Here is a 22,452-nt window from a genome sequence, read left to right on the forward strand (position 1 = left end):
ATAGTCAGTGAGGCCATTTTTGGCCATGTGTGAAGGGCTCTAGCGCCTTAAAAAACAAAAATATCAAAAAAAGCAAAACACACCGACACAGATATTGACAATATTAATCTGTGTTGAAAAAATCATTGCTCTAGCTTCAAAAACCACGGAGGAAACAGTCGAGTACGTTTGTATGGAGAAATGACCACTCCTGTTGGCTCTTAATCCTAATTCCTAATCAATCAATCTACTAGAGCCCGCAAGCTCGCGGCGCACTGTCATGCTCATGCCGCGGAGATTAGGAACTGATTACTGAATGAACAGGTTTTTTTTATGGCTTCATCAAAGCCTTGATGAAATGATGATTTGGCCAATGTCAAGGTTGGATAACACACGACCAGTTGGTCTGTATACAAAGAACCACAAACTATATTACAGATATAGGTAAAGATTAATACGGCATACTAAAACGGGTTAATAAACGTATTTAGTAGGTATGCCGTATGTGCATGAGATTTTTTATACATCTGAGTGCCACATTTACTCATTGGCATTTAAAGGTCATTTATCGTATCCAAATCATCACGTACACTTTAACATAATTAATACAAACCAGCATATTCTAGGGATGTAGGGATCCACCATATAAGATTTAGTTTAGCGTTGAAAGGGTTAACCTAAAAATCCCAAGCATCTCAGACTGAGATTCTCAGTCCAATCCAAACGTAGGATAACTCGGGGCACTTATACTAAAGTGACGTAGCAAAATATTTTATCGACAATTAAATATATCGATGTTACTGTCAACATCTAAATGTTCTACAAAATAAATATATTTATACAAAATCGTATTTCCACATTGGCATTATATGTTTTATTCTAATCACTTTATATCGTTATTTATTATTTCTTAAACATTACTCCATATTCATTTATTGCTAAAAGTACATAACAAGTGAAATTTACCTTAAGTATTGAAAATACCATTAGGTACATAAACCGTTTCGAGACAAACCTTATTTATTTTATAAAATATGCCTGAAAGGAGTTCTTCATCAAAATTATTCTGACAATATAATAACTAATGGACGGCTGACGGATGCAAAATATATATCGATATCTTTTTTATCGATATCAAATCCCTAGAATGTGCCCCGAGTTATCACAGGTTTGTCTCCGTCTATTAATGACATCTCGGCAAGAGCTAATGACAGTTTGACGGCAAGTGTCCCGCGCCTACGTGACCGCTGACCGCTGGTCATTAATGATTGACAATCACATAGTCATTTGTTAATAGGCTTTATCATTACAATTGGATTGGACGCACTGTTATCATATTATACGATACGTCACAGAATAATTGAAAGTAGCTATTAACTAATAACATAGATATTAGGTATTGAACTCTTCTTCTTTTAAAAAAACCGGCCAAGTGCGAGTTCCAAGGGTTCCGTACCATTACGCAAAAGACAGCAAAAAAAATCAAGTTTGTTATATAGGATATTTATATTATTTAAATATTTATATTATTCTGTTTTTAGTATTTGTTGTTATAGCGGCAACAGAAATACATCATGAAAGTTTTAACTGTCTAACTATCACGGTTCATGAGATACAGGCTGGTGACAGACAGACAGACGGACGGACAGCGGAAGGTTTATAGGTTTACTACCTTTTTTTAAAATTTGCAATTTTGTTTTTAAAGCGAAACCTCTAAACCTAGAATATATGTGCCATTTTCATCCAAAAGGGTACTTATTGTCGGTTGTCAGTAAGGCGCTATTTCCATATAGCTTCAATTTGAAATCAACCTTATCGACAAGCGACAATGTGGTACCTTCTGGTTGAAAACGACACATATTATGTTGAAGCGATCGACATCAAAATCAAAGTGATTTGTTAAGATTTAGTTAGTGCAATGGAAACCGTTTTCTCCCGAAATGTAACTTTCATCAAAAAACACTTTAAACTCTCGCGTTTTGAACATATATTTAATTATACGAACGGGTCTACCGCGATTTAATTTCTTTGTTTTTCCGTGAGCACAGCTGGTGCAGCTCAATTCTCAGCTGAAACGTCGCAATTTAAGGTAAAAACAATGAAATTAAATCGCGGTAGACCCGTTCGTACAATTTTATCATAAAAGTACCTATTACGATATTTACGATCGCAAAGCTATTCTTCCATCTTAAAACGGGCTATACGCTAACCCCAATCATGTAACTGACACACACACTACACATAGTGTCCAAGTTTAACAAAGCCTAACCCATATCTCGTGTCACGACACGTGACGTGACGTGAGCCACCGGAACCGCGTGCAAGCTATGATTACGCAGCGTTCCCACGGACGAGCGTGACGTAGCTTGTGTGAGATTTACCGGTTTTACCGAGTGGCTATACACTTACCGATTTTGAATTTAACTAGCAATAAGTTTTGTCACTTCATAGTCACCCCGATAATACTAGGAAATTAGAATTCGTAAAGTCTGCATCTTCTCAAATGATTTTTACGTCTAAGACCCTAATCTGTTAAACAAAAGCCATTGTTTCTTTTATGCGAGCGGTAGGCCATTGTGTGCCATTGTTAGACACAATAGCACGCGCCGTGGCACGCGCTCAGAGACAAAATGGCACACAATGGCTTACCGCTCCATAACAGATTAGAGTCTTAGACGTAAAAATCATTTGAGAAGATTTATTCTATACATCCAGTGCATGAGCCGTTACTTTTTGGTTTGCGGAATAAGTCGGTCATACAAGCTAGCCGACGAAAAGCGAGAGCCAAAAGCTTTTAGGTCAAAAGGTTTGGAGACCCCCGGGGCCAATATTCCAATAGTTTATAGGTAAAACGTCAATCGAAAAGTAAACACCGGCCAAGTGCGAGTCGGACTCGCGCACTAAGGGTTCCGTACCATTACGTCAAAAACGGCAATCAATCTAGACGGAGAATAAATTAAACCTTTAAGGCTTTTCCTTTGGTAGGATTGTCTGTGTTGTTGTCATTATACCAGACATTCAACGTAGAGCAATCAGAGACGCTCCCAAGTATTGTTCTTTTGTTCGAAGCGATCAATCGAACGGATCATGACATCCTTCCTAATTGATTAGACGTTAATATACATACGTCTTGGATTTTATGGTGAGGCGAATGGAACGAATGGTGAATTGAATATCCCTCCCTCTAGGTTTAAGGAGAGGCAAATGGAACTAATGTTGAATGAACATCCCTCCCTCTAGTTTTCATCTATAGGAAAACTAAATCTAATGACCCTGACAATGTTTTCTATATACCTTTAGAAGGAGGGAGATGCTACCATATGATACGACTCGTAGTACCAATTGCGAGCACAATAGGCATTAGCGATTACCAAAACTAACCGATTTTAAAGTCTGATTACCGCTCTAGGTATAAATTCATGCACTGTTTATATCAGTGACTGATAGATTTAGGCAAAGAACGCTCAGTTCGCGAGATTCATTATTCATTATTATATAAAATTATCGTGTTATTGTCAATATTGGCAGTCAAGTGTCAATTGTTATTATCGTAATGTGACCTAATGACACTGTTTAAAAAACAACTCATGCATGACATAATTGACAATGATTTATTTAGTCACAGAAAATATAAAACATTATTTAAATTTGTCATTATTTACTTAATACTATTATTATATAATATTATCTATTATATATTATTGTATATTATTATGGTTTTCTTTTCTCGACTTTAAAAGTCGGTATTTTATCGATGTCCCTCCCTGAGACACTCACGGCTTTCCCAATCCCCAATACATATATTACTGTATGGGGACAGTGAACGTGTTAATATTATTACAGTCTGACAAAAAAGAGTAGAAATTAAATAGTGGCAACATACTGTAGTGTCGTCCCGTTTTTCTTAGATTGATTTGAAAGGGACGACACTACAGTGTTGCCACTTTTTAATTTCTACTCTTTTTTGCCAGACTGTACCCTAGAAGTGAATATCCGTATAGTAGGCGTAGTACTTAGTAGGAGAGTACGGAAGTTTGCTTATTTACTATCGCAAAATGCAAGAGGTAAGTAAATAATGCCGCTATAAAGTAAGTAAGTGACAACTTAATGCTATTGTCATTAGATGCTACGTGGGCGGACATAAAAAACTAAAGGTCGAATCCATTATCTCTTTTATTATGTGTTTATGATGTTTATATTATCCCATAAAATACTTGGGGTTAATGATATATCAAAATAACTTTTTATGAATAAATTGTAAAAACGATTTTTTGTAAATCCGCAATATCGGTTAAATTCTTCACAAAAACGCTATTTAATAGTCACAAGAAGAACCTAGCCGCCATACAATCGGAGTTACGTTCTTCTTAGCACTTATATGGGAGCGGCTTTTTGGCGCTGGTTCTCCATACAAACGTAGTTCCGTAGCTCTGTAGCTTCAGATACCATAGTTAAAAAAAATACAGCGAATTTAAGTTTTTCGTACAAAACTTGTTTTTGCTCTATTTCGTTGGTTTTATAAACTGGAGCTATATAAACTAATTTCAGACCTAGATATACCTCATGTCATTGTATGTGCAAAGTTTCATTACAATCCAACAAGTAGTTTTAAAATGAGAGCGGAACTACGTTTGTATGGGAAGGTGCAATTCGGCCGAGCTTGCCGGGGACCTATGAAAACGTTGTATTTTACTCTAGTGGCAACCGTTGATTTTCTTATGTTATCACACGCACTAGACTTGTATTTCCATAGTCTGCGGAATCTCATACATAATTTAATAATGTCGCGACGACGGTGCGTGGTTACACATAACATGCCGTTCTAATTATGTCCCTTATTGTTTGTGCCCCATCTAACTTTTGAACTTATAGGTCCAAAAAAATATGAAAAAAAATCGTGAATCGTGCGTTCGAGCGCCAAACTAATACCTCGACAGAAATGGGTGCCTTTCAACCCTTGGCTTCTCGATTAACAATCTACTACATATAACAGAAGTGTCACGTGGGTCAAAATTATTTTTGTTGTCTTGTTTCTGACCACTATGTCACGCTTATTTTTGTCTTTTATCAAATAAATAAAAAAAGTCGAGTGCTATTGCATGTCTTCCTAGCTGTTGAATAAATGACTTATGACTTATTCACACGACCAAATTGAAAACTTAATTTCACCCCTTACAAAAAGCTCCACTCCGTCACATTTTGGGGACAAAAAAAAGACAACTAAAAGGATTTTGACCCACGTACCCGACACAGTTCTGGAATGCCCCTATAGATTATTGATTAGCCAACTCGTAACTTGGCAGACACACTACTGTCAAAGTGTAAAAATAGTACATTGTGCAACATGGGCCGTAAGTTAAATATTGCAAACGAGAGTATAGTTCAATCGCGACGGCTTGCCGGAGCGATTTATAGACTCGAGTTTGCAATATTATTACGCCCCGAGTTACACACAATGCTTTTTATCACACTTGCGATACAAAAAGAAGTATAAAGACAAAAAACTGTTAATTATAATATGTACTAGAAACTTCATAACTCCTTAGGGAAAACGCTTTTTCTATTAGTTCCCGCTAAGCCTGCGTGTAATTCCACATTTACTGAGCGAGTGTGATGAAAAGTATACAGTGGACTGACGACTCTTGTAGGCACAACAGTGACGCGTCATGCCATTGAATGATATATCATGCCATTGTGATTGTTTTGGGTTCTGTGGCTTCAGCCTCATTGTTTCCTTACGCTATAAGTAACTGCAATGTTCAACAGAGCGTGACTGACCTAATTTATTGACAGTGTATATTGATACTTCATGCATGAATGGTCACCAAGAACTAGTTCGTTGCACTTCAATTTCATAACGCCATTGTCTTTATTTGTATATAATCTCAAAACAGCTTATTCCCAAAAAAACGTAAGTAAGTACTTACACAAACACGGTAACAAATTGAATCATATAGAAGAAAAACATCAACTGATTCATATAGAAGGAAAACATCAACATCCACAGGTAAAGGATGACTCACGCTTGACCGGGCCGGGGCCGGGCCGGAGCTTCCGGCGCTTCGTTCTCTATGGAAAGCACCACGTGATCACCGATCAGCCGTCATAGAAAAGGTCATGTCGGACGCCTCGACCCGGGCCCGGCCCGGTCTAGCGTGAGTCATCCTTAAGTTGTTTGTAGAAGGAAGAAAGTTTAGGAACGCCTCGTTTCTGCACGCGGCATCTTTGGGACTAATCGTGGGTAAGAAATTAATGGTTTGCCGTTATTGACCGAGCGTTAGCGAAGGTCTCCGTTTCAGTTTGGGCAAAAATGCTTCGCTATTCTTAACTGATTCTCGTGAATGTTGAAATGAAATGAGTTTTCACTATGACATTGCATCAAGGTGGTTTGTTTAGAGGTGGCCTATCGCGAAACGTTAAAATCGAAATTTCGTTATCTGCCGTTATCTGCCTCTCTATCGATTGAACACATAGGTGTTCAATGAGATGTGTGATCATGTGTGTTGCAAAAATGATAAAGAGGCAGAAACCGAACTTTCGATTTTCGTCGTGTCATTTAGCGGTAGGCCCAGTGCTTGTGCTAGTGACGCCCTCTAGTCAGAGTTTTGCCTAATATTCCCTATTGGGAATGGCACACCCGCTAAATGCAGGAGCAAAGAGTATAATAATATAATTAATTAAGTCAGGAGTGTCATAATGTGATTGGTAGGTACATTTGGTATGCGTTCTGTGTTGTCGGGGTGTTAGTTTCTAAATTTTTTGGTATAGCTGGTCTGTGGCTAGCCCAAATCCTCAGCTGCGAAGGATGGGTCCGCCTCTAACGACTTTTAATAGTTAACTTGGCACCGATTTCAGCAGAACAAAATAAAGGAGTATCAATTTTTTTTTTGCCACACCTTATCATTGCAAATGCCATGCAGAGTCAGCTTTGTCCGCCTCTCCATACCGTCTCCAGCCGATCGAGTCCAGCCCGCGCAGCATGGTTTCCCCTATCCCTAAATCCGTCACTTTCGCACTCACATACTTGTTAGAACGTGACAGGCATGGTGATAAGCGTACCGTGCTACGACTCCTGGATACTTGATGTAACGCAAGATGTATGAAATTACGCGCGAGAACGCCACTCGTGCTATTAGCGGCAGCACGCAGCAGGGCTGACTAGTTTACAGTGGCAGTTTCGCGGTCTGCGAAGCACAGAGTAGAAAGATTGAAAACAGCTGATGCCAATACTTAGCAGTAGCACTATACTCGCATCCACTTCCACAATTCTCACGTACGAAGCTCAGAGTAGAAAGAATGAGAACAGCTGATGCCAATACTTAGCAGTAGCACTATACTCGCATCCACTTCCACAATTCTCACGTACGAAACACAGAGTAGAAAGAATGAGAACAGCTGATGCCAATTTAGCAGTAGCACTATACTCGCATCCACTTCCACAATTCTCACGTAGGTCTCCATGCTATGATCACCATAATAAACTCTACTACCCACTAATAAAGTCGCAGTTCGGTCGACTACGTACGACCTCGACTAGTCGTAAACATATTTATAAGGAATTCCGGTTTACTCGTACTAGGAGCAAAGTCGAGCTTCCTATAGTAAATAGCATGGGAATTTCCCATATGGGACCGGTTCCACCGTGGCGGGATGGCCTAGGGGTTCGTGGCGTTAGCCCGGATTGCTAGACGCCGGTTCGAATCTGGCCTTCACCACCGGAGGGCTTCGTCACTTTTTCTTTAATATATGACATTTATTTCAGTTTATAAGATATCTCTATATGTAGAACAATTTGACTGTAACAGCAAGTAACAGACACTTATAAACGCGAACTGTAGAGATAATTATAGGTATCCCTATTTGGAAAAGTATTCCAGGATGGCAGAAACTTTTTCACCTCAGCAGCTCGAACAAGCCTACTTTCGTCACTCCCTGGAGTGAGGAAAGTCGCACTTTCCTCACTCCAGGGAGTGGAACAATGTAGCTTTTTAATTTAGTGAAGGCCATGAACTTCATACTTTTACGGTACGGTACGGTACGGTACGGTCCGGTCCGGTCTCGTCTCGTATCGTATCGTATCTTATCGTATCGTACATATTATAATACTTTTTTTTCTGTTTATTCTGTGTAATTCGAAATACATTTTAACCTTTAATATGTTCTCACTACTGAGGTGAAAAATTATGTGTGCAACACGAGAGCAAAGTTATTTTACATCTCGTGTTTTTGAGTCCCTCGCTACGCTCAAGATTCTACCTTAGAATCTTTCGCTTTTTCGGGACTCAAAATAAACACTCGCAAGAAAAACCAACTTTCCTCTCTTGATGCACAAATAACTGTTGCATTGCGTTGTTTCATCCGCTACTATTTATGCAGTGTACAAGATTTAGAAAATTGAAAACAATTGAATTTATAAAATGATATTATATATTTTGACATTATTTTTCCTTAAAAATAAATATGTTCGTAGTTACCTTAATATGAATATATGTATTACCTATCTAAGTATTTGAATAGTTTTACCTGTTAATTTAGGTAATTATTGATGTAGTTTTAATTACCAACCTTTGCCCAGTGTCTACTACATAAGCAAATGCTTAAAAAACAGGTATAACTGCTCTCTTTAATTCGGTGTTAACATACCATTTACATTTTTTATGCATCGTGCGTCACAGACTAGTAGAGTGACATAATAAGTTAAATAATATAATAAAAGTCAGCATAAAAATGCCTGCAGTGTCAATGATTACGTCACTAACTAGTCACGTATTAGGTAATATTGAACGCATAGACAAAAATATTACATATTACCGTTACCGACTTAATAAAATATTTTAATACTTACCATCAATACAAGGTATCGCGTTCAGTATGGATTAAACGAAGGTCAGTGATAAAGGACCTTAAGAGTGTTATTCTACTCGCTACACTGAAATACTTCCATAATAGGACCAACCCCGAAAAACATATTGGCTTTTCATACATTTTGAGGTCTAAACCTACTAGCATGAGTTGCGTTCTGGCGCGCGACTCCATACAGTCCATACATCTAGCGCGACTTCCAGTATGGAGTTATGGACTCGCGCGCGAGAACACAACTCATGCTAGACCGCCAGATGATTCAGATTAGATGTCGATGTTTTCTATTGAAAAGCCAAAAAAATGTTCGCGATTTCGCGGTTGGTCCCTTAGTAAGAGTAGCTCGATTTAGCTAGTAGAATCGAGCCCTGCATTTAAAGCCTCGTGGTGGAAGTGTTTTAAAAATTTAAAAAACGAAAGGCATCGACTGCTTCTATTTCACATAAGGTATGCACCTCCCTGAAAGTAATCCTGGCGGCGCCCATAGGGAAAACATACTGTATAAGGGCAGCACACGCCCAAGCGAATTCTTATGCTCTAAGTACGTCGAGGCATTTCAATTAAAATGAAAAGAATTTGCTTCGTCCAGAATCAATATTAACTTGAAGGTATTCAAGGTATATGCACCCTCATAGACTCCGCACTGTGAAGAAGATTCACATTCAGCACACACGGGCGTTCTTAATTCTTAAATATAAAAATATATATGCAGCGGGCTTAGTCAATTTGTGTAATAATGTCCTAAAATATTTCTTTATTCAAAAAAATATGGGTTAGACGTTACGCAAATCTACCTAGTCCCACGTCGTCCAAAATTTCCATTGGGTATATTTTTAATCCATCCATTTCAATAAAATTATAGTCTATGAAAAATTGTAACGGAATTAAAAAAATTGAGACTAAAGATGTCTCAATTTTTTTATCATTAGGGTTCAGTTGAAACTTGAGACTAGTATTACAAAAAAAATATTTTTTTTTCATTAATTTGGCCCAGTAACAGTAACAAATGTTTCCTACTCGACTCGTCTATCAGTGGCGCCGCGATCCGAGCGCTGAGGCTTGAATTTAATAATACGGGTTCTTTTGGCTCGCGGTTTAAACATAATCTATATTGATCTTATCACGTAATTTCGGTAAGGCAACTAAGGCAAGCCCGGCTTTTGGGCTTGTATGGAAAGTACCGCCACTGTTTGTGGCGTAAAGCCAGTGGACAGTAATTGGTGATTTGTACTATATTAATCCAGAAGATTTAGGTAGGCTTACCGGATGGTTTTCGGGTCTGCTGCTGGCAGAGGGCTCTGCTGGTGGCTGCCTGGTGATATCCTTTCTTGGTGGAGCACTTTAAATAGGTTTTTACCGAGTATTATTTTGGTTTCGTGTTAGTTTTATCACGTTTTTGATGACACTGAATTGTCAGTTATTTGTTTTTCTATACATCTTTTGTGTAACCAGCCAGTAGCCGCGCTACTTCTAATGAGTTAATTAGGTGGAATACTAGACAGTCGTATAGGTCTATATCTAGGTATCTCGGTATCTGTAATTTCAGGCAAATGCGTAGAGAAAACTAAACTCAAAGCCCTCAAAGTGTAAGTTAAGTACCCTTTAGTTTGTAATCCCTAAGCTTATTTAAACAACGTTGAAGTTAGATTTTCAATTAAAGTAGGTAGAGCTACCACCAGTTTGGCACTGACATAAACTAGCGTGAACGTAACTTACTTTCTATGTATCTCGCTCGTACTGGCATATTAGTGCGAGAGAGATGTACCTATAGAAAGTAAATTGTACTGGTAACCATGGTAACTCGGTTTAACAGGTTAACCCCGGGTTAGTTGAGTGGAAAGGTGCAACTGGCCCAGTCATCTCTTTGAATTTTTTTCAAGAACTATTTTTTTCTGCTGTTTAGGTTAGACACAATCTGTTCTCTTTAAGTTCAGCAGAATCGAGGTTAGAACCCATCATTTTTGACCACCTCACACACACAAGGGCGGAAGCAGCTTAATAATATAATACAATAATAATAGACAGGGGGGATATCGCCAGTTTAAAACAAATGCCCAATTTAAAAATGGTTTTAAATTAATACTCAAAAGTCCACACTTTCCAGAAATATTTGCCACATGTCAACGAAATGAATAGCGCAAATAAACCGTTACCTACCCAGGGACGCCATCCGTCATACTTAAGGATCCTAGCTATCCCAGGTCCGCACTGCCGCACAAATGTCACGAAAGCATATATATATGTATATGTATTATATGAGGGTACCCTCTGAACCATATTGAATTTCCCCGTAGGGCGATAAGAGTATAAACGGTATATAAATGTGAGAATAAAAATATGGGTTACCGAAGTATAGACCCTGATCTCATTTTTAAGGGCCAATTGCATCATTCACTAACCCGGGGTTAACCGGTTAAACCCGGAGTTACCATGGTTACCAGTACAATTTGACACTGTGTTAACGGTTTAACCGGTTAACCCCGCGTTAGTGGGATGGTGCAAGTGGCGCTAAGACGAGCGAATTTAGATTTAGAAAACGTTACGCCCGCTTACGTAAATTTATGTTGTAGTAAGCCACAAACATACTATAAACAACAAACATTTAATTTATTCGACAATCGAGACAAGCAAAGCCTAGTGTAGGAACCGGCTCTGTATGATTATGTTGAAATATGTTGTGTTACTAAATTATCTTTAATATTTAAATAAATCTATTCGGTTTAGGCTACAGATCTGGGTGCGAAGTCAACATGCCAATTGTTTACGCTTCGTAGCGAACGTAACGCAACTGTCACTGTCGCACTAATAAGGATGCGATTGTCACATTGGCTATGCACACGGATCTTCTCAAGTTGTTCTTAACTCAAGTAAGCCATGTAGGACGACGTTAATGAAATGAAATGAAAAATATTTATTTCGAGTAGCAATGGACTCGTACAGATTTATTAGTAGACTTAAGTTCCTAATGTTAGTACCTAAGCCTAATTAACTATTCTATACTTATTTACAAGACTTTACAATATACAACACTACTGGAAACATGCATTTCGCAGCAGTGTCTCATATACGAGCAGTCAAGTCTGTCCGCTATCAAACACAGGATAGGGTTGGGCCGTTGGGGCACGTTGGGGGCCCCAACCACAGATTATATTATAGTTCTCCCCAACCCCCAACTTAGGGCTGGCCCGCGCATCGTTTGCGCATAGTCACATAAAAACAGTCCACGCGCATCTGCGATCCCTGATTAGGAGAGGAAGATTCGGCTGGGATGAACATGTTAAGAAAGAAAAGCATAAACACCGTAAAAGATTTATTTCAACAAAAGGAACGCCTTGTCGCCAACGCAGTGGTCCACGGCCTCCATCAGGTCCTTCATCTCCTGGTGGCAGGTCTCCGCTGTGTAGTCCTTACCCTTCACTCGTTTCTGACATTCTTCCAGCTCTTTAAAGATCACTTGCACGTGATGGTTCTCTAAAAAGAAAACTGTTATTAATACTACGTCGGTAGCAAACAAGCATATGGCCCGCCTAATAGTAAGCGGTTACCTGGACCTGGACCTAAGGACGCCTGCCACTTTGTACACTCCTTTTCTGTTTTTCTCGAGAAGACCTCTGCTGTGAGCTCCTTTTTTCCAGCACTACATTTTTTTTGTCGATTACACTTCGAATTTACAGATTTACGGACACTATATCACAAGCTGTTAAACTCGTTTAATTAATGACTCTGATGCATCAGTGTCATCTATCGGGCATTAGCATGTCGATCATATCATGATGTCACCTCTATTGATAATGACTTTAAAGTTTAAAGATGACATAGACATTGCAGTGACGAACACTGACGTTTTATTCTCACGGACTGTATCAAGATTTAAGTTAAAGAAGTTCCATAATTTCAATTATAAAGGCCTAAAGGTGTCAAGGTCCCGCGGGACCCAACTAACCTGTCCCTGTATATTTTACATACATACATAGACTAATATAGTCATAACCCGCAATAGGTAGTCATTATCCAACTGATACATTTTTTGGGAAAAAATTTAATTGTTGATACAAGCTTTTATCACTGACTGTACTTTTCTTTCCACAGGCAACTAATACTCATCGAGACAATTCTAACAACCCCAAACACAATTCGGTTGCGTTGTTTTATCACAGAGTTCCTATGGCCACCTCCTGTCTCCATTATCAGATCAGCTCGATGAGTACTGTAATATTGCATTGCACCCGACTTAAATATGTACCTATGCAAATTTTCAGCTTCATCGGAAGGTGGGTCAAATTTAACTTGCAAGATTATTAGATTACAGACAGACACACACAGACAACAGGGCAGGTGAAACTAAATAAAAGCTTGTAATGCTGGCACCACACTTCGCCTTATTTGGCAAATATTCGTGTTGCATCTCTTTCCTTTGACATACAAAACAAAAGGAATGCAACACGAATATTTGCCAAATACAGCGAAGTGTGGTGCTGGCATTACAGTTGTAACACATAATAGGTTTACGTACGTGTCAGGCATTTTCCACGTTCTCTGACCAACTGGTCATTCGCCTCCTGAAATGAGAAAAAATAATTAATTAATTGGGGACTGGTACATTATATCATGTTATGATGAAGGATGAATGAATGAATGAATGAATGAATGAATGAATGATATCGTTTATTCACAATGAACATATGGTAACATAAGATCTTAATTTATAGGTACATTGCTTCCCATTATACATTCAGTCAAGATAGACGTGTGAAAATATTTGTCAGTGATATATATATGTCACTCAGTCTGATAAAATTTGAATTAAATACAATTACACGATTAATTACAATTTGGCGCAAATATTTATAGTAGTACGTAATTAATTTAATAAGAAATCAAATTATGGGTTGTGTTGCTCCCCTAAAAAATGATTATTATTTGAGTATGTATATCATTATTTATTATCTTAATTTAAGGTCACCGGCATATACAATTTATTACAGGAAAGACCGTCATCGTCATAGGGCACGAACTCTCACTTAGGGTCTTGTATTTGTATACGTACGTACGCCGCTCAGACCATAGAGAAATATAAGTAAAGAGTGCTAACTCTATGCATCAGTTTTCTTACCAAAACGCGAGTTATTTCTTAGGCGACATCTAACGTCTCAGACTCTCAGTAGGTCAAAAGGGTATAAATCAGTCATTCCGCCAAAGACAAAATTCCGCACAAAATTATAGGTACCTACTTGCCGAATGACCGAGTCACGTGGTTTAATTTATTTTTTATCAAATTAGGTACCAACAAAATTGTCGAGTAAAAGGAACCACCGAACAATTAAAATTTAATGTGAGTAAATGGAAGTGGCATTCGGCTTGATTAAGTTTAATGAGCGATCCCAATCATAACCGATTTTTTCCGATTTGATGCGACGCGCTGCAGTACTGATGGGAAATAACAAGTCCCATGAAGGGTACCTATTCCCTACATTTTTATACATGGTCTAGCTTAAATGGTGAATAAATTTTTGACCGAGTCTTCGAGAAGGTCTCCGTTTCAGGGCAAACACGCTTTCGTATGTCCGGTCGGATGTTCTCCTATGCAGCCACTTCTGTGTATGCAGCAGATTTGATAGTTAGATAGATATAATTTTTTATGGCGGAAATTGGCATAAAGGACTTAAGCACCAATAGCGAGGTAACCTTTAAGACCAGTGTAAGTTCGCTGTGATAAAAACTCAACGAAATAGCTACTTACTATTTTTTAGGGTTCCGTTTGCGAAAGGGTAAAAACGGGACCTTATTTCTAAGACTCCACTGTTCGTCTGTCCGTCTGTATGTCACCAGGTTTGTGTGTGAGTGTTTTATTTTAATTAGATTTGGCCTAATTTTCCTAAATTGTCATCCTAACGCCTTCTACAACTTCGCGCTCATTATTAAATTAAAATAAATTATATTTAACCCACATAGACAGTTATTGGCTGGATTTCCGCTTTTCCTATTATGAATATTCGTGTGATACGAGAACCTAGATTTAAAAAAAAACACGTTATCACTGCTGTGGACAATAGTTAACAACTTATGTACTTAAGTAATAATTATTTTATTATATAACACATGTTATTGAAAAATGATACCTATTCCTTTATGAGAATAAGGGTTAAATAAGAAAGTTAGGCTTTATAAGCCCTTAACTTCGGTTAAATTATATCCACTGGGGAGACGTGATTAGATTATTAACTTGTTCATGACAGATTATCACTGAGAAGGCTCTGTTTGTGATCGTGTTAAATCTTAATTAGGACATTGAGAGCATTCTTGCGGTTTCTGTAATCAATAATGGCAAAACTAATTAGTATGTGGGGCAGGGGACGGTAGTTAATTCGATTAATCACATAGCAACATTTTGACCGTGTATTATTACCAACCTAATATACGTAATAGTTATTTGTGCAACAAGAGAGGAAAGTTGGATTTTCTTGCGAGTGTTGATTTTGAGTCCCGAGTAAGCGAAAGATTCTATAATTGGATCACAAGTGAAGCGAGTGATTCTAAGTTAGAATCTTGAGCGTAGCGAGGGAAAAGTCGCACTTTCTTCACTCCCTGGAGTGACGAAAGTCGCACTTTCCTCACTCCAGGGAGTGACGAAAGTTGGCTTCTTCGAGCTGCTGAGGTGAACAATAAATTGTCATCAACGACGGTTTCTAATGAATGGAATTATATGCCGAAAGTTACATTGCTTGCGTTGCAAGTCTGTAAGTAATCGTGCATGCGCGTATGCATAACAACTGTAACAAGAGTAGGTCTCGCAACGCAAGTTATGTGACATCTTAAATATAATTCCATACATTACAAATTACAATCGATTTGTATCACGTCGCGTGTCCACTACGGAAACGTAGTTGTGCCGTAAACTCATTTTAATGATGATGTGGTTTACTTAATTTAGTTTTACTAATATCAATTTTTTTTTAGATCGTTCATATTTCAACCATTTAATTGATGTAACTTCTCCTTCCTGCCCTTATCCCACGTTATGTGGGGTCGGCACAACATGTTGTTCTCTTCCATTCTCCTCTATCTTTCGTCACCTCCGCACTCACTCCTTTCTTTCTCATATCCTCTTTCACACAATCCAGCCATCGTTTTTTGGGTCGACCATTCGCTCTCCGTCCATCAACATTCATTCCTAACATTCTTTTGCCTATATGGCATTCATCCCTCCTCATCACATGCCTATACCACGCTAACCTACTTCTCATCTTCTCCGTTACCGGTGCTACTTTCAAACTTCCCTTAATATACTCATTCTTAATGCGATCCATTCTCGTCACTCCACACATCCATCTCAACATTCTCATTTCCGCTGCGTGCACTCTTCTTTCATCCGTCACTTTCGTCGCCCACCACCCCCATACATTACAACAGATCTCACGATCGTCCTGTAAATTTTTCCCATAAGTTTTAGATGCATTCGTGGGTCGCAAGTTGTTCCAGAGTCCTGTCGCCATTTCATCCATCCCGCATTTATTCTATTTTTCACCTCACGGTTGATGCTTCCATCACTTTGGATCAATGGCCCAAGGTACCGGAAGTCGGAGCATAATTGATAACTATTAAATTAAAAAAATTGAAAAACCCCTCTTTCAACAACAACAACACACGTTAAATTTAAAATTGCCGCTGTACATAAGGATGTTCCACAGGGATCCATTTTGGGCCCAATTCTATTTGTGATATTTACCAATGATGTAGATCTCAGTAAACTAAAAGAAACGTACAGTGATAGCAAAGTGCAATTTAGTAATAAATTAGGTAACAAAGTAGAAGTATATAGAAATAATACGTATAATAATGAACCTAATATTAGTGTAGAATTAAGATGGAATAATATTCGAGACATAATTATAAATACTGCAGAGGAATGCTTAGAAAGAGAAAAAATAATACCGAGAAAAGAATGGCTAACAAAAGAAATAATGGACTTAATGATAGAGAGGAGGAAGCATAGGAATAAGACAGATAATGAAAGTTTGAATAGATATAAGAAACTTACTAATAGAATCACTACGATGTGCAGAGAAGCAAAAGAGGGAGAAATAGTTAAGAACTGTGACAAAATAGAACATCTCATAAGAAAGGGTAATATGAATCAAGCCTATAATATTATACGACAATTAGAAAGAAATTACAAAACAAAGAGTACTGTTGTACTGGATGAAGCGGGCAATATATTATTAGACAACAAAGAGGTTGCAGAACGTTGGAAAAGGTATATAGAAGAATTATACAAAGGGGAAGGGTTAACTGACGACAATATTGAAAGAGAAGAAGAAGTAGACTTAGATGATTTAGGCCCGTGTATAATTAGAAGAGAATTTGATAACGCACTGAACAGTTTACAAACCGGGAAAGCAGCTGGAAATGATAAGATTTATATAGAGTTCATAAAATACGCCAATTGTGAACCACTTAAAGATGAAATTTATAAAATCACTGCCCAAATGTATGATATTGGAACAATTCCTACAGATTATGTTACTGCTAAAATAGTTACTTTGCCAAAGAAACCAAATACTCAAAAATGCGAAGAACATAGGACCTTAAGTCTAATATCACAGGCCAGTAAAATATTATTGAAAATTATACAAAACCGAATAAGATCAAGAACAGAAGAATATTTAAGCGCCGATCGATACGGATTTCGCCAAAACAGAGGGACAAGAGAGGCAATATTTGCGTTGAGAACGGTTATAGATAGAAGAATAGACATGAGTCAGAATACATATATAGCATTTATAGATTTAGAAAAGGCGTTTGATAAAGTAAATTGGAAAATAATGTTCAGAATTTTAAAAGAAGCTGGAATAGATTATAAAGACCGTAGAGTAATTTTTGAACTTTATAAAAATCAAGAAGCTACTATAGAAATAGGAGAAGAGACAAGAAAAGCAAAAATCCAACAAGGGGTGAGGCAAGGCTGTCCACTTTCGCCACTTATTTTCAACATTTTTATAGAGTGTGCCATCAGGAAACTTGTAGAGTCTGGAAAAGGAGGAGTTACATTTAATGGAAAGAACATACAGTTTATCCGATTTGCTGACGACATCGCTGCACTGGCACATACGCCTGGGCAGCTAGAAGAATTACTATCTGAAATGAATACAGTTTTTGACGAGTTCGGACTGAAAATCAACATTAAGAAAACTAAAATACTTGTAGCTTCAAAACATACCTCCAATAACCTGCAAAGACAAAAACCAATCAACTTAAATAATAGTCCAATAGAACAGGTAAAATCGTTTAAATATTTAGGCAGCATAATTACTAGTGATTCCAGATGTACACAAGATATTACTACTAGAATAAATAGCGATGGCTAAAAAAGCTTTTAACACAAAGAAGTGCCTATTTAAAGCCCGGATATCAGACAATATACGCAAAAGGCTCATAAAAGTGTACATCTGGAGCATTGCACTGTACGGAAGCGAAACGTGGACAATGAGGCAACGTGATAGGAAGAGGCTGGAGGCTTTTGAGATGTGGTGCTGGCGTCGAATGGCAAAGATCAGTTGGACTGAAAAAAAAACCAACGAAGAGGTTTTACGTATAGTAGGAGAAAAGAGGACTTTGTTAATAACTATAGATAATAGAAGAGGAAAGATGCTTGGGCACCTGATACGACACGACGAATTTATCAAAAACATCATAGAAGGGAAAGTTGAAGCAAAGAGGAAGGAGGGAAGACCAAGGAGAGCGTACATGCATCAAATAAAGGAAAAACTCAACGTCGTGTCGTATCAGGCTGTCAAAGAGAAGGCAGAGGACCGCGAAACATGGAAATTGCTCCACCGACAAGAGACTTACTCTTAAGTATATGATGATGATGACCAATGATGTAATATATATATGTATACGTACGCACAAAAACGCTATACATTATTTTGGAAAAGAGCTAATACTCTTCAGACTGCTGGATCGATATTTATCAAACATAGCTAAAAACCACCGCAAGGAAACTCGCTTTCACGTGAAAAACCGCATCAAAATCGGTCCATCCGTTTGAGAGCATGCCACAGACAGACATTGGCGTCAAACGTATTCTAGAACCGGTCTTTTTGCGTCTGGGGTTCAAAATCATACATATTAAACATAAAAGGCCCAAAAAGGCAAACGTTCTAGTCAATTTTCAATTCTCATTCCAATCTCGACCGCTTTTAAACTTTTAGAGCCACTTTACATTAAAAATTACTAATTTTCATTGCTATTAAATTTTCATACATTGTTCTTAAAAACTTATCAAGGAGCAGATTTTTGTAGACACAACCATGGCTTCTTTTCTCCAACACAATTAATTCTAAGTGCTTTGAAAGGTTACAACAAAACATCTGCAGTAAGTACACCCCCTGTCGTGTTCACCTAATTCACAAACAAACACACACAACACGATTTCGCACTGCATAAACCATTATTTGCGAATGGCAAACTAAATGTCATAATTATATTGACAGTTCTCGTTACTCGTATATTATTTCTTTGTTTAGCACTTACTGACGCATTGTTTTCGTAAAATTAATTAGGTTTCAGTTACTTTGGCCTTGTTTTCCTTAGATATCTCTATTAACCCGTGGAGCGCCAAGTATCACAACAGTATGGCTATGGAATTAGTATTACACGTCTGATATTAGGGCGCTCCACGGGTAAAGCCGAGATAGCCTAGAAATTTGAGTAAGTAAAATCGCTGGCTTTTGCTTGCGCCCGTTGTAATTTAAGGAATTGCATGTCCGTTGTCAAATCGATGTGGTAGCTGGCATATAAACTCATTACATGTCATTACAACCGCCGATCGGATGACCGCGTCCATAAGAACGCGATCTAATCACTTAAGTACGATAGGGTCATTGCGCTAGTTTCCGTCCATGCTCTAGTTTTCGTCCACTTGACGGATTAGCAAATATTATATTTCATTTTTAATTTGCTACTTGCGAAATATCATTTTTATGTAGATAGATATATTATTTACACATTAAGAATTGCAATAAGTCCAAATTTGTGCAGCAATGTAGGTTTCTATTTCTATTCAAATTTCGTCAAGTGGACGAAAACGCCCTACCTTAAGTACGATTCCTACCGATCGGCTGGAGTCAAGCCGCGCCAGAGTGGCATTTCATACATCTATGGCAGACGCGATGAAGTCCGTCCGGCCGGAGCCGACCGTGTCCTCGAAGAGCCGACCAGCTTGCGGCCATACAAATGTGAAATGCGCTCCGACGCCGCCCGCGCCCGATCGGTGGAAATCGTACGTTAGCGTACCTAGATGACTACGACATATGACATAAGCATTAATTATAACCATGACTGATGATATATTTTAATTGCGTTTGAACTGTATATTAATAAAATTGCATTTTAATTTTAAATGTAATTTAATGCTAATTTTAGTTGTAATTTATTTATTTTATGATAACATTTTGCGCATTTCAATATTAATTAGATTTTCGTTCTCTTTGACATTTGTATGTCAACCGGCAAAACATAGTGCTCAAAATATACCTACACCTTTTCCAGAACAACTGTGATGGTGAAATGGCGAGTATGGCGACCACCACGATGGTAGTATCGCCGCTGGCTACGCAGTCCTCGCCAAAGAACAAACGACGCCTGTTCGCAGAGGCGCGGCAGAACAGTCTGCACAAGCTGAGCGTCATATTTGACCACTCGCATAAGAATGGTGAGTAATAAAATAACTATAGGCGGGACGTCAGACATTTCCCTTTTTTTCTACACTAAAAGGCGTAAAAGGGACATTTATTCTTCCACGAAAATACACAAATAATGAGCGCCCCTACACTGATCATAACAAAATTTGAACCCTTTTCCACGAAAGTCTAAAATGAACGCTCTTTCACATCCATACCATACAATATCCATATATCCATATATATCCATATCCATACTTCCATACTAATATTATAAATGCGAAAGTGTGTCTGTCTGTCTGTCTATTACCTCTTCACACTAAAACCGCTCAACCGATTTAGTTGAAATTTGGTATAACGATAGTTTTAGTCCCGGGGAAGGACATAGGGTAGTTTTTATCCCAGAAGTCATCATTTAAGGGGGCGAAAAGGGGGGGAAGCGATTGAAAATTCGGAAATCGCATTCGATTTGTTGCCGTTTGAACGAAATGCCCGTGCGATCTAAAATAATGTATCCAATGTCTCGATTTGGCAGTAGTTACCTGTGCGTTTACCACAGACCAATATACCACCAATACCAATATATTTACAAAGAAAAGAAAATTAGTTTATAGGTATAATTACTTACTGCACTCCATAGTTCCAATTGTTCTTCCTCTTCCTCCTCGTCTTTTTTCCCACCCATTTTATTACTTCTCAACAAATTAAGGCTCCGGAAATAATAACCACCGCACAATTTAAAAGTTTGACATTGACAATTTTTTTTATTCTGATAGAAAAATTATGAAAAGAGTATATTATGCTGACAGCAAGCAATAAAAATACATATCAAACATGACATGAAAATTCGTTAGAATAATCTCCTATATTCCTCAATTTAGATAAATGTTTTCAAAGGTTTCAATCAAAACTTTAGTATATACATGGTATATACATAGATGTATTGAATTGAATTCATACAATGTTGGCGGGAATAACGACAATGCTGCCAACTATACGGCCCGGCTTCGCATCGTCGTAATTTTCCAAGTTGTTAATAGATGGCAGGACTATCTACATAATGAATTGCGGGCTTTCAAACGACTCAATTCAACACAAATATTTCTATTTGACAGTTGATTGACCAGTGTTACTAGCTTTAATTAAATCTACTAAAGTGTATTTAATATTATAGTTTCAATAAAAATCAGACGTTGAAGTACATAATTATAGTTGGTCAAACCAAATTGTCAGTAAATAAGAACAAAAAAAACTATACTCATCCTTTTCTTTTGGGTGCTAGTACTAGTGTAAGACAAAGATAGTATGATTCTCTCTGTCTATGTTTGAAACGAGACAGTCCTTTGACAAACTATAATATAATTATTATTATATTCGTGTTTCTATACAGTAGATACGTGCACAATTCCAAAAGAAATTTATTTTTAAAGAAAAAAACTTGTAGGTTGTGAGTTTGTTCATTCAATCGCGTCGATATGAGTATTATATGATATTTTTTAGTTTATAGCTGCTTATTTATAGTTGGTCCAACCAAATTGGCAGTAAACAAGAACAAAATATGCAAATAAATCATTCATTCATTCAAATCATTCATTCAAAAAAAACTATACTCATCCTTTTCTTTTGGGTGGTAGTATGATTATCTATTATCTCTGTCTAAAATAAATAAAATGCGTTTATTTTCAGACAACTCATAGGTCATTGTTAGTAAGTTCTTAACTAAAAATTTAAACTAAAATTATTAATACTAAATACTAAAAACTAAGATACTACAACTAAAATGAGTTAGTATTACTTAATAACAATAACAAAGGTCTAAGCTAAAAGCCCTGCATAACAGAGCCGTGGCGCGCTGTTCACCGAGGCTCACGCACAATCGGAGCATGCAGCAGCATGCAGAGAAATAAAACAGTCCTTTGACAAACTATAATAA

General features: G+C 37.7%; 2 protein-coding genes across 4 annotated transcripts in view; one reads left to right on the plus strand and one right to left on the minus strand.

The window, feature by feature from the left end:
- Positions 1 to 22,452, plus strand: part of LOC134750521 (serine/threonine-protein phosphatase 2A 55 kDa regulatory subunit B alpha isoform) — a 93,647-nt gene that overhangs the window by 14,461 nt on the left and 56,734 nt on the right. For all 3 annotated transcript variants that reach the window (XM_063685713.1, XM_063685712.1, XM_063685711.1), the window contains exon 2: positions 20,389 to 20,551. In XM_063685713.1, coding sequence (XP_063541783.1) covers positions 20,407 to 20,551 — 145 coding nt within the window. In that variant the 5' untranslated portion in view covers positions 20,389 to 20,406. The remainder of the gene's footprint in view (positions 1 to 20,388; positions 20,552 to 22,452) is intronic.
- On the minus strand, positions 12,137 to 21,241 carry LOC134750561 (cytochrome b-c1 complex subunit 6, mitochondrial-like). The gene is made up of 3 exons (XM_063685768.1): positions 21,148 to 21,241; positions 13,352 to 13,397; positions 12,137 to 12,309 (listed from the first exon to the last, which is right to left on the minus strand). Exons 1-3 carry the CDS (start codon positions 21,202 to 21,204, stop codon positions 12,149 to 12,151), a joined length of 264 nt encoding a protein of 87 aa, XP_063541838.1. The 5' UTR covers positions 21,205 to 21,241; the 3' UTR covers positions 12,137 to 12,148.

This window comes from Cydia strobilella, chromosome 20, assembly GCF_947568885.1.
Source record: "Cydia strobilella chromosome 20, ilCydStro3.1, whole genome shotgun sequence".
NCBI lineage: Eukaryota > Metazoa > Arthropoda > Insecta > Lepidoptera > Tortricidae > Cydia > Cydia strobilella.